This window comes from Serinus canaria, chromosome 3, assembly GCF_022539315.1.
Source record: "Serinus canaria isolate serCan28SL12 chromosome 3, serCan2020, whole genome shotgun sequence".
Lineage (NCBI taxonomy): Eukaryota > Metazoa > Chordata > Aves > Passeriformes > Fringillidae > Serinus > Serinus canaria.
In genome coordinates, this window is record NC_066316.1 from 86,655,710 (window position 1) to 86,669,212 (window position 13,503).

General features: G+C 35.5%; 1 protein-coding gene across 1 annotated transcript in view; it reads left to right on the top strand.

Annotated features, from left to right (window-relative positions):
* EYS (eyes shut homolog) overlaps positions 1-13,503 on the top strand; it is a 700,331-nt gene that overhangs the window by 183,771 nt on the left and 503,057 nt on the right. The window contains exon 14 of the mRNA XM_050973021.1: positions 2,280-2,384. Within this exon, the coding sequence (XP_050828978.1) occupies positions 2,280-2,384 (105 nt within the window). The remainder of the gene's footprint in view (positions 1-2,279; positions 2,385-13,503) is intronic.

The following is a 13,503-nucleotide window of genomic DNA, read 5'->3' on the forward strand; positions in this document are numbered from 1 at the left end:
AGTTTTTGTCACTAATACCCAAGGGTATAGTTCATCAGACCAGCCTATCTGACTATTTAACTCATCTGACAATTCTATAGCTTTTCTTCGGTATTCAACACTGAAATTTTGCCCTTTAATCATAAGTATTAAATATGATAATGACCTGCTTTACAGCTGGTCCTTTTACTGATGATTGAGGCAGAAGAAGCATTGAACAATTTTGTGTGATTATCATTATCAGTACCCATCCTTCTTCCCTGGATGGGAAACTGCAACTCTCCTTCATCTTTGATATGAAGTACATGCAACACAATTTCTTGTTACCCTGACCATCCTATAATGGCTATGTGCTTTTGTTAGTCCAATTTCATGCCTGCATATTGATGTTGTACATTTTAGTTTATCCTTAGCAACTGGACCTGCTTTTATATAAGTTGGGATTTTTTTCATGCTTTGAAAACCAGGAAGTGCTGTCTTGGTCTCCTAATATCCAGTGTCTTTCTCCTGCAAAAAGAAAGTTTGTCCTTGTAAGCAATAGGTCTCTTAATTACCTTTTTAAGGCAAAATGTTTTCTCTTTAGCAGGTTTCAAATCAGAACTTCTCTACATTCTTTGAAGTTCTTCTGAATTCATTTTCATTATGTTGGTCACCCTCCTCTCCTTTTCCATAGATTATTGACTGGTCTCAGCCAAGTTTTTCGCATCTCTTTCCTTATAGTCAGAGAGTATTTTTCCCTTTAACTTTGAATCAAGTAACTTGCAGTTACCTTTTTCACTATGGCATGAAAAATTACTAATAGTACATTCATATAACTTTGAATTTTACAATGATGATTCCTTTCAAAAAATATGGGTTTGCAATGAAATACTCTATGGGTCCAAGCCCTGTGTTAAGGATTCTGCTAGTTCTTTTAGCTATTTAAAAACAACAACAAAACAAAACAGCAACAGAAAAACCCACAAGCTGTAAAAAATTTAAGGTTCCTTTAAACAGATTCTACTGGATTTTTGATCTGTATTTAATCATTAAATACAGCATATTATATGTGACTGTGCAGTATTTTCCATAAAATGTCAAAGTCTTACCTAGTTTCTATAATTATCCTAGTCTATGAACTTCTGCTACCATCCCCTTAAACCTTTTTCTTAATGTTGGGGTTTTTTTCCTTCCTCTGTCTTCTCCTCACTTTTTCTCCTTCCCATTTAATTTGATTTTTGCATACATTCTATTTTTACATGTTAGCTGAAAGTACATCATACGGTTAAGGAAGACAAAACTCCCTCTGCCATCCATGCATTTATTGTTGTAATGAATCTATAATTGTCCAAGCTTTGTTTGTCCAAGAGGGACCCCAGAAACCCCACATGATTCTTTAACTCAGCTCCTTTGACTGAGGTTCCTGGGATTCATTACCTATGTGGTATATCTGGTTTGAGTGATGCAAGGAATCTTCCATAATTTCTACACAGAACACCCACAAAAGTTCTGCTTGTTCACATCAGTGATAGTTAAAGTTTTCCTTCTCTGTCATTGGCTTAATTCCTGGTATCCATGTGAGCTCCTAGTCCAAATATTTGTCCCTTCTATTTTTGATCAATTTTTTTTCAGAAAAGTCCCAGTATTATTTATAATAGCCTAGATAGGGATTGCCCTTAATTAATGCAGTGCACAACTGAGAAAAAAGAGACTGGACTTTATTACTTTATTTGGTATGTCCAATGAGTTACCTGTTTTCATAAGCCACCATTCCACTGTCTTCTAAATTTTCCCCTCTATGTATCTTCTGTATATTCACCTACATTTATATTGTTTCAGATTTGAATTAATCTGAATTACAGCTCAATAAAATCTTTTTAAAAACAGAAAAATGAAGAAACACCTGAGTGAACTTGTGGGTTTCTCTTTGGATCTGAGAAATGGCTTCGTTTGTCTGGAAATATGAATGCAACCTTGAGAAATATTTTTTCTTGCTATTGTTACTAAGGTTAATAAATCTCTAAAACAATTTTTTCAAAGTAGCATATAACTCTAGTAATTATGATATTGAGTTGTGATGATGGAATATACAAAGGAAATTTTTGCAAATGCTGTTCATATTTATTCCTTTAAAATATTTAATTTCTTAGCTACCAACTATATCTATGAATATCTCTAGTTTTAAAACTGTCAAGCAGAAATAAAATAGTATTTCCAACCTGGAAAAGTTAAACTATGCAGTTGTCACTTGCACTGTGAAGCAGCTTTCTACTTTCCCAGCATGATTTATAGTTTTAATGTTTAATTTTCTTTTCTGTCAGACAAAAACTGTTCCACGGATATTGATGAATGTTCCTCCAAGCCCTGTAAAAATGGAGGCCATTGCCATGATTTGATTGGTGAATTTCACTGTAGCTGTTTGCCAGGTAAGGAGTCACATTTAGTTGAGAAATGTTCTGTGGCATTCAAAAAAGAAACAGAGTTTTTTCATAAGCACACAACTAAGTAGTAATTTATTATGCTTGAAAAGAGAGAAGGATGAACTGGTATTCTTTAAGCATAGGCTACAATTGTTATGCAGGTGGTGTCAGCAGAACTTGTTCACAGAATATAACTTGTATTCTAGAAGTCCTGCCTTCCAAACTTATGAATAGTGAGCCTTAAAAATCAACCAACTCTGCCACTAGCACGATTTTGTTTCTATCTTTTCTACTAGCAAAAGTTATTTTTAAAATTTCTGAAAGAAAATGTGGACAAGCTACACAGTAGTTGTCATAAGCGTTGCTGAGGTGGGTTGACCCTGGCTGGGAGCTGGGTGCAATCAGTTAATCACACATCATTTCTGTTGCTCCTTCTTCCTCAGGGGGAGGACTCCTCATGCTCTTCCCCTGCTCCAGTGTGGGCTGCCTCCCAAGGGAGAGAGTCCTCCAAGAACTTCTCTCATATGAGTTACTTTCCATGGCCTGCAGTTCTTTACAAACTGCTCCAGCATGGTTCCCTTCCACTGAGTGCAGTCTTTCAGGAACTGCCTGTTCCAGCGTGGGTCCCCCCCAGGGTCACAGCTCCTGCCAGGAAACCTGCTCCAGTATGGGCTTCTCTCTCCACGGGGCCACAGGTACTGCCAGAAGCTTGTTCTAGCTCAGGCTTACCTCAAGAAGGGTCACAGCTTGCTTTGGACATCCAGATGTTTTGTCATAAGGTCACCTGTGAGCTGCAGGTAGATCTCTGATCCACCATGGACCTCCATGGGCTGCAGGGGGACAGCTGCCAAACCACAGGCTGCAGGGGAATCTTGCTCTGGTGCCTGCAGGACCTCCACCCTCTCTTGTACTGATTTTGGTGTCTTCAGAGCTGTTTCTCTTGCTATCCTCACACTTTTTTTTCTGTCTGGAGTTGCCCAGTTCATTTTTTTCCCCTCTCATCTTTACTGTTATCCCAGATGTGTTACCACTGTCACTGATGGGCTCAGCCTTGGCCAGCAGTGGATCATCTGGGAGCTGGCTGGCACTGATTCCATCAGACCAGGGGGAAGTTTCTGGCAGCTCCTCAGAGAAGCCACCCTTGTACCTGCCCTCACTGAAATATTGCTGTGCAAACCCAGTTCAGTTTCTTGCAGTGATGAGAGACGCCAGCAATATCTGAATTTGTCAAAAGGAGTAAATCAACTTTTCTGTCTTTATGTGACATACATAATTTTAGTCACAGAATCAGTTAGGTTGGAAAACCCCTCTGAGATCATAGAGTCCAACAAATAAACATATCTGAGATATGAACCTATATGTTACAGTGTGGCCTTTCAGTGTGGATTGTTGCTCTGGGTAAGAATTTACACATTGAAATGTAGTCTCTTATATTATAACCAGCTAATTTAATATGCAACACTTGCATAACATGACTAACTTTTTTTATCCCCTACTCTCTTTTTTGTGGACTGACTGGTTGTCAGCCAGTTGGAAAGTAGTGAGCAAAACATGAAGCAAAATCACTCTTTCACTTGCAATTTTTAAATACTCCTAAGTCAGTTACATTGCATTAAACCTTATTCTACAACGTCAAGTTAACAATGTAAGGATAAAATGATCAAGCTTGTATTTAGACTGAAATATTTACTTCAAGTGGATAGGCAAAAAGAGTGGTTTAAAATTGTTATGTCCCTATAAGAGCTATATAGGTTTTTAAAATGTATGCAGGCTATGCCAAGTCTTATGTACAAATACCTTGAAAGTTATTGATGTGTAGAATACAGGAACTCACAGCCAGCACTGCCACTTAGTAATAGTATAAGAGCATGAATATATTTTGAATATAGGTACAAAAATTTTTGTATATTATTATATACAGAAGTATTTATATCTGTGTATTAAGTGTGCATACATATACATACTCATACTATCTTTTAAGGCATGAGTCTCACAATACTTTCAAGATGCAGAAAATTAAAAGTTTATTATTATTATTATTATTATTATTATTATTATTATTATTATTATTATTATTATTATTATTATTATTATTATTATTATTTTTGGCTAATTTTTTAAGTCTGAATTCTTATATGGTGCTGTAATAAGTTAGCTTTACTTTTTCAGTTGCAAAGACTGTGACTATATTTCATCATTCCTTCCACTGTGGATAAACCAAATGTCACATCTCATTTTGTCAGCGTAGCTGGTTCTGTGAAATCACAAGCACAACAATAAGTATGAAAACATCTTCCCATTATACTTTAAAAGTGAGATCATATACATGAAATGAATAATGAAATGCTGGAAGAAGTTCACATATGAAATCTCAGCCTATAAACATTTTCTATTACTATTTTTAACACTTGTTAGGTACAGTCTTTGTGAAGAATTTACCCATCTGCAAAATGTAGGATGAAAAGCAATGGTTTAGACAGTATTTAGGACTGTAGAAAGGCAATATAGCACCTGAAGGACAGCACAAAAAAATTCAGCTAATAAATTTGCTTTATCAGGAACTCAATTTAAATGGCTCCCTACAAATTCATGCAGCATGGAGAATATACAGGAGGAGCTGGAGATGGGTGCATGGCTGCATGGCTGTGATATTACTAGCATCACAGGGACACAATAGAATGACTCCTATGACTGAAGTGTTGCAATGGAAGGATAAAGGCAGTTTAGGAAGGGCAGGCAAGGTAGATGAGGAAGCACTCTATGAGTGTTTGTACTCCATGCCAATGTCCATCTGGAATGCATGGAGCTTTGCCTGGTGATGGATGAGGAATCAACTAAGAGTTTATGAGTCAGGACTGAAGAAAGGACAGGGACAAGTGACATTTCATTGAGAGTCTGTTATAGGCTCTTCCACCAGGGAGCCCAAGTGGTTGAGGCCCTCTGTAGAGAGAAGGGAGCAGCCTCACATTCACAAACCCTAGTCCTCATAAAAGACTTCAACCATTCTGTGTTTGCATAGCCAGAGTCCGGGAGCTGAGGGTCTACAGAGACAACAGATGAAAGAGCTTAATCAGGATTACTAAAAACTACTAGTAGATTACAGCATAACACAAAACAGAGCACTATATCAAGAGACCAACATTAAAGAGAGAAAGAAATAGTATTGATTAGGAGTTGAACGTGACTCACTGAAATGACAATAATGTGCACAGATTTTATCACTCAATCCCTGGGGAGTAACAGTGAAGCATCCCTACTCATGGGAGAAACTTCACACAGTTCCAGGAGAATGTACAGGTTTCTGCTTTGTGAAAGATTCGTGTTGCTTTTGTAGTCATAAAAGGAGGTATCAAAAGGTCGATCAAAAATCTGGTCTATTGTCCCAGATCTCACTTCAACATTAAGATATTCATTGGCAACTGGGAGATGCCAGACCAGCATTAACCCCGAGGCACCAAAATAACTCACTGTGAATATTAATTTTATATTCCACTACAAAATGGTTACCTATGTATATTGAATTTAGAAAAGGGGGGAAAAAAGTTAGAAACAAGGTCTATATTTTATGACAACAGTAGTCTGTCATCTGGAAATGATGCATTGAAATTATCAAGTAGAGAAGCACAGTTTGAGAAAGAAGTGAGGAACCTCTTTCTAAAATTTTTATATAATTTATTTTTTCCTTATGGAAAAATGAAGAGCTTTTAAGTTTGTAGAAGACAATCATGAGGGAATCTTAGAAACATAAAAAAACCTTTTAACAGTAGACATTGCATTTCTCTACTTGTTACCACAGAATTGGATATAACTAGAGAATTTATTTGGAAGTTTTAGTAAAGGATTAGACAAGTTCACAACCAAAATATCTTGGTTGTGAACTTGTAAATAATTGACTTTTGTAAGTCAATACTAAAGAATCCTTTGACTTTTAAGACACTGGAATGTTGGGAGGTTTCAAAAGGAACAGACAGCTAGAAGTTTGTAAACTAATAATCTCTCCCTAAATTGTCTCCCTTTTTCTGCTCTCAGACAGTTGTAGGCTGGATGCACAATTTTTCTCTTTTAAGAAACATTACAGCTACTACACACTTTCTTTCCCATCCCTATTTGTGACTCAGTGATGTATTATCCCTACTATACTTAACTGAATACATTTTTTTTTTAATGGGATTACTGGATGATTAGCATGATTACTAAAGGAGACTGATTTTGAAGCAGAAAATCCTATCAGTTGATGGATTCAACCTAAAATCAATTTGTGTTCAACTTAATACACTGAATCAAAGAAGCAGTACTTCTGATTAAGAGTAAACATGCACACAGATAAATTGTAAATCAAATTCTTCCTTTTCAGAAGGTGTTGCTGTTATTAAAGTTTAGTGTACCATGAAATAAGACTGTACTTTCTTTCAAACCTTTCTGGCAACCCTTGTTATGAAGTAGATGCTTATACATTAAAGTTTTTATTCCAGGAAGAGACCTTAGAAAAACTATTGCATGCTGTGACTCAAAAAATAAAGTGAATCATCAAGATTACAGATGAAAAAAGTTTAAAAAATCATTCAATTCTTCACATTGCTGCTGCACAATGATCCTTAACATAGAATTTGTAATGATATTTTTTGCTTTGATTTCAAAGTTGCTTGATCAGAAAGTGCAGCATTTTTCACATGAAGCTGTTGATCTGCTTGCCAAAAAGACTGCCTGATGCGTAGCTCAAAATTTCAATTCTCTATTTCTTGCTCCAAGTCACGATTCACTTATGCAATTTGTAAATCATGTTATTTTTCCACTTAATATCCTAACTTGTACTGGGATAGAATTCTTTCTAAGCAAGTCCATCTAATCACTTGTAGAAATGTTATTCAGCAGACTGAGACAGAAGGCACTTTGAGTATTCATATAGCAAATAGTACAGAATTGCTTGTGGCAGTAGTTAGTGGAGTCAATATTCTAGGGGAACAAAGGTCAATAAATTTGTGTTATGTTGTCTCTTTTGCAAAGTCTTAATACTGAGACTTCTGTAGGCATTCATCCATGACATTTGTGTTGGATCTTAACCCAGGATGAAGGCTAAGGCCACCTAAAGTCAGAGATGTTGAAAAAGCAGAGGTTATGTCGATGGGTCTCCAGGACCTGCCATTTTTATTGCCTCTCACAAAAGCAGTATCTGGAAACAGTGAGTGACAGGGAACATTGTTAGGGGTCCTTCCCAAGAGTTTTTCCTTACATTTATAGCTCATCCATACACTAGTTTTTTCTCTGATAGTTGTGAAATGTTAAATTTATTTAATACCCCAGTAATTCTTTTGTGGTTTTAAGACTCTAAATGTAGTAAGATAGTTTTCTAATAAAGACATTCCCAAACATATCTAGTCCTTTTTTTGCCACTGAAAGTTGGATTGTTTACTTCATTTTTTCATGTAGCCCTATACAATATTTGTTAAGCTTCAAGTGTTTTTTATACATTACGTGTAAAAATTTATTCATAAATTACCTAGCTGAAAAAGGCAGCAATTCTAAAATTAGTGCAAGGTGGGAGTTCCATTTTATAAAGAAAAAGAATTCAAAAGTATTCTACAGTATTTTCAACACAAGGAAGCAGGGAAAAAAAAATCAACGAAGGCCATTCTTTGCTTTTTCACTCTGGAAAAAAGCTCATGATCTTCTCATTATCAGAAGAGAAAGACTGGAAATACACAAGAAAATAAATGTTTAATGGGTATTTCCCCCAAACTGAGAATTGATTGGATCTATGCGCAAGGTCTGGTTGACATAGAAATAATCTTCTTCATAGAAGTTACAGTGCTGTGTTTTAGATTTGTGACCAAAGCCATGTTGCTAACTCGGGAATGTCTTGGCTGTTGCTGAGCAGTGCTTACACAGCATCATGGCCATCTCTGAGTAGGCTGGAGTGGAAAAACACATTGGAGTGTACAGATCTGGGACAGCTGACCCCAAAGGAACAAGGAGATATTCTGTTCCATTTGCAATAATATAGTCAGTCATAAAATCCTGGAAAGAGTTTTCCAAAGTAGTTTCTAGAGACAGATGGTCATATAGCCATTGGAAGGAGGTGAAGAGTGCCTTTGCATTACTTGGTGTATTTTTCTTTTTTTTGTAACCCACTAATTTGTCCTTATCATGACTCACCAGTTTTCTCACATTTTCCTTTCCAATTCTCTATGTAAATCAAATTTCAAGATATACATACCTTTTTCTACTCTCATGATTTTCACCAGAAAAGCAAGAGAACAGTGCAGAAAAGTCTTAAGTTTCCTCACTTGCAATTCTCATACTTTTGGATTAACTTGCCATGCATGTTTGAAATTGTAATGCTAACCTTCATATATATGTTTCATGCAGACAAAATTCTTTGAGATTTATATAAATAAAAATACTGCTGGAAAAGGGCTTAATATCTCATTCCACTAGTGGACGTGTAATGGCTTGGATATTGTGTATTCAAAGTGTGCACTATGATGTAATACTGGCTGTGCATTCTGTAGTACACTGGCATCTGTGCCTTCTATTTGTTCAAAATGTTCCCAGAAGCACAGTAAGATTTAAAATTTTAAACCTAATGTTTATTATCTGTTAGAAATTGGACATAAAGGTATTAAGAGAAAATAAAGCTCTGCAATTTCTACTTCAGTGAGATTTCATTATAATATTCCTTTCGATATAAGCATTTATTGAGTTTTTGCACTGAAAGACTGGAATATATAAAAGACTGGTAAATTAAGAAGATATAAAACAAGATACAATGATTTTTAAAAAATCTTGAAGTAGATATACCTTTTAATTACAGTTTTAAAATGAAAATAATTAAATGAAGAAGGAAGAAGAAAATTCACACACAAAAAAATTCACACTGAAAAACAATCATTATACATCAACACACACTATGTATATATACTTGCACCTAAGTGTAGGAGAAGGAAAAGACGGAATCCAAAAGTTTCCTACAAAAATAGGAAGGAGGAAAGGACAAATGAGAAGGGCAACAAACTTTGAAAAGCTCATTAAAAAGTCTCCTATAAGACTTTGCTGTTAAGGCAGCCTGTGATGAAGAAATAGAAAGCAATGATGGTAAAGGGACCACATGGAAATTTCTTGATATATTGTAAAAAGATACCTTATTAGGTGTAATAGCTTCATAAAGAAAGTTTCTTTTTTTATGATTCCAATTTTCTACCTGTTTTCCAATTTTTCTGTATAGTGTCTCATGCCAGTGGTAAAAGAAATTGTCCTGCAATAGAACAAGAAAAAATTGTCAACTTCCTCTCATTTTTTTAAAAAAATGTGCTGTCATTTATGAAGCTAAAAATACAGGGAGGAAAATTGATTAATAGCTCATTTATAATGTCAATGCAATCCTCCAACCCTAGCAGATGACTTAAAAATTTGACATTTTTCTAATAAAAACAACACTATTTATTTCAAATTGTCTAATAAGACATTGAGTTACTGCTACCAAAAGCAGACACAAAAGAGTGATGTCTTGAGGAACACTGTAATAACCCATTACAAATCCCCCAGGTCAGGAAATATCTCTATGACAGCCTTTAGCTTGAGTCTATTCATTTCTAAAAGTACTTTAATGGCAGTAACAGGATGGAAAGGAATGATTATGATACTAACCAGCTATTTTAAAGACTTGTTAAAACCATCATAGCTGTATTTCACAATCCAACAAAGTTACATTCTTTTATAAAGGATTTAATTTGCCAATTGTCACTATTTTTTAATATTCTGCTTCTCATATTTGGTATCTCTATATTTTTCTTTTTTCATTCTTTGATACATTATTGGAATATGTTCCCATGGTTAAGTGCCTCTTGGTTATAGAATGAGTCCATTCACTTCACTTTTAATAAGAAATTAATAAGATTTACAATTATGTAATTTCTGGCTCTTCTCTACCTTTTTCCATTTCTGACACTAGAAATTCAAACAATATTTGTTTTTAGACACCATGTCCCAGAAAACTGCTAGAATTTAGGTCAATAGGCTTAAAATCTCAAATTTTGTGGAGAACTTAATGTAATAATCATACTATTGTCTTTTCCTGATGGTAGTATGGTACGCCTACTAAAGATAATTTTTCTATGTCTGATTTATATGGTTAAGTCCTGTTTATTCCAAAACTTCTCTTTCTGCAAAGTAGATAATTAATAGGTTATTTGTCCACCACATGTCTAAATACATTCAAATTTCTTATAAAGGATCCAAAGGTTTTCAAATTAGGATCTGCTATGTTGTTTGGCCATCTCAGATTTTAAAAAAAAGAAATTTCAGAAGTGTATTTTTACAGCCAAAACTGAAACACCCTTTATTCTACTGCCTTTACTCTACATTTCTAAAGAAATATTAACAATCTTTATTTTGGATATGATTTATTCTTTCTCTTTTAAATTTCCACTCATTTAATTCTTTATCTGTGTTTTTGTTCTGTCTTCATGCTTTTCTACCCTTCTCTAAAAACTTCCTTCTTTGACAACTCACTTTCCAAATAATCTTGTGTTCCCACAATGTACTGAAAAATAATTAGTATTTGTTCAGTTTTCATAATCTATGTCTCTACTTGCATAAATAAGGAGTAAAAATATTGTAAAGACTTCTCAACAAGCAAGAGAACTGCCTTACCAGACCTTCAGCAAAGTCCACTGCTGTTACTTTATGTGGTTTAATCACCTTTTATTTTTTCCTTTATTTACCTGTTACTAAAATCAATCCCTTTTTTACCCCCCCAGTTTTCTATTTCCATATGGTGTTCTAACCAGATGATAAATGAAGGATCATATTTGGATTTCATATTATCTTTAAAATTTACAAAAGACAGACTAGAAAATATATGATAGATGACAGGGAATCTCTATGCAATTTGCCTCTGTCCAACAGATTGCTTATCAGCAAATCCTAAGTAGCAGTTCAACCAAAACATTTTGCTTGCTACTGCCTGCCAATTTTAATTCCATGAATGGCATGAACAGGAAGCCAATGTATGTTTTTTTTTTATTTTCATATTTGTCTTCCTAAATTCTACTTTAAAATCTTTTACAGTCCTGAGGAAATACATACCTGACTTTATGAGGCACTTGAAACCATTCTCTTTTTAATAAAAAGTCATTGGACTTACTTTCTGTAACAAATTAATTCATCTCTAAAATAAGAATATTGAACTAAAGAGCTCTTTATTTAATCCACTATAGTATTACACAATGGGGGGTCAGCTCATCCTCTTATCTCCTTATTCTCGGCACACAAAATCTGAAAGCATGCAAGACATCTGAGATATAACTGAGGAAGAACAGCAACATTGCCCACTGCTTGTGCTGGTTTTTTTTTGGGTGCTTTTTACTTCACTGATCTATTTTTTTCAGAGATGTTAAGCTGAAAATCTGTTTAATTCAGAAGTTAGATAATTTATATTAATTATTACTATTGTTGCTTATATTTTTGTCATTGCTTTTGTTTCTTGGGGTTTTATTTCCCTTCTGATCTGCTAGCAGCAATGCTTTTACCCCAATTCTAACTGGCATAAACTATTTCAATTAAGCAATTTCTTACTCTCATTTTTCATTATCCATAAGGGAATTGTAAATACCACAGGATTTGCATGTTAATTACAGGAAGATGTTAAATAGGAAAGGGTAATAAATTACCCATTCCTAATAACAATCAAATTATGTTATAGGATACATATCACCTTCTCAGCAGATCTTGACATGATCACAAAAGAAGCAGCAGACATTGACAACCTCGCAGTCCTCATGGGAAAATGAAAATGGATAACAGATATTTTTTCATAAAGTTTTGGTGTTTTTCCCTGCTCTTGCTGTTATTTTATTCTGCAGGTGTAAAGCATCATTAGGTGATGTTTTAATGCATCATACCACAAAATTATCAGGTAGCCTGATACATTTCAAGCCAGCAAGCACAGTCAGAATAAAAACTTATTCTGTGTTTTCTTAGTGTAAATAAGAGAGATTCTGCAGCTGCCTGCTGGGTACAGTAATCAAACTTCTGTTGTAATTGCTGTAAGTATTCTGGTGTATTACTGTAAGATATGTAGAGTATGTCTCTGTTTTTCCTTAATCCTCTTTCTTTAGTTCTAATCTATCTTTTAGTGGAACTGACAAAAACATTCTTACAGTATTGGAAAATGTATCTAGCCATTGTGGCCCTTTGCATAGGCTAAAGGGCTTTTTTTTTAAAGAAAAACACTGTAGAGCAACAGTTCTACATTTCATTTAAGTGTATGGCTTAAGGTCCAGCTTGTCCAGGAGCAGAAGAAATGGTCATTGCAGTCAAGGAGCTAAAAGAGACATGGTGCACTCACTAGCCCTCACTGGGAGAAAGAAATTCTAGATGGGGGATAATGAAGAGAGAGAAAGTTACTGAAAAGTCAGATTTACTCTTTTTGAAAGAAGTTTGGTCAGAACTTCTGTTCTACTGATTTGCACTGTATTAAAAAATAGATGAAGAACCTTTAAAAACCAATAGTCCAAACAGGTCAAGTGACTTCAGCCACTTCTTTGATGACTGCCCTTCAAGACCCTTCACCATCTTTGTTGCCCTCCTTTGGACACTCTTTAATATCTTCTATTTTGTCACCCAATACTGCACATGGAACCTGAGGTGAGGCTGCCCCAGTGCAAAGCAGAGCAGGACAATCCCCTCCCTTGCCCAGCTGGTGATGCGGTGCCTGATGCGCCCCCCAGGATAGACTTGACCCTCCTGGCTGCCAGGGAACTCCTGGCTCAACTCTCTGTCAACCAAAACCCTTTCCAAAGTGATGCTTTCCTCAGCTTTCTTCAGTGTCTCATTCCCCAGTCTGCACATTCACACAGGGTTGCTCTGAACCAGATGCAGAATCCACCACTTTCCCTGGCTGAATTTCATGTGGTTGGTGCTTGCCCAGCACCCCAATTTTTCTGTCTCTCTGCAGGGACTCTCTGCCTTTGAGGGAGTCAGCAGTTCCTCCCAGTTTAGTATTATTGGTAAACTTAGTATTCCTTTAAGTCCTGTGTCCGAGTAATTTATGAAGACGTTGAAGAGCACAGGGCTGAGGATGGAGCCCTGTGGAACCCCACCAGTGGCAGGTCACCAGTCTGATGTC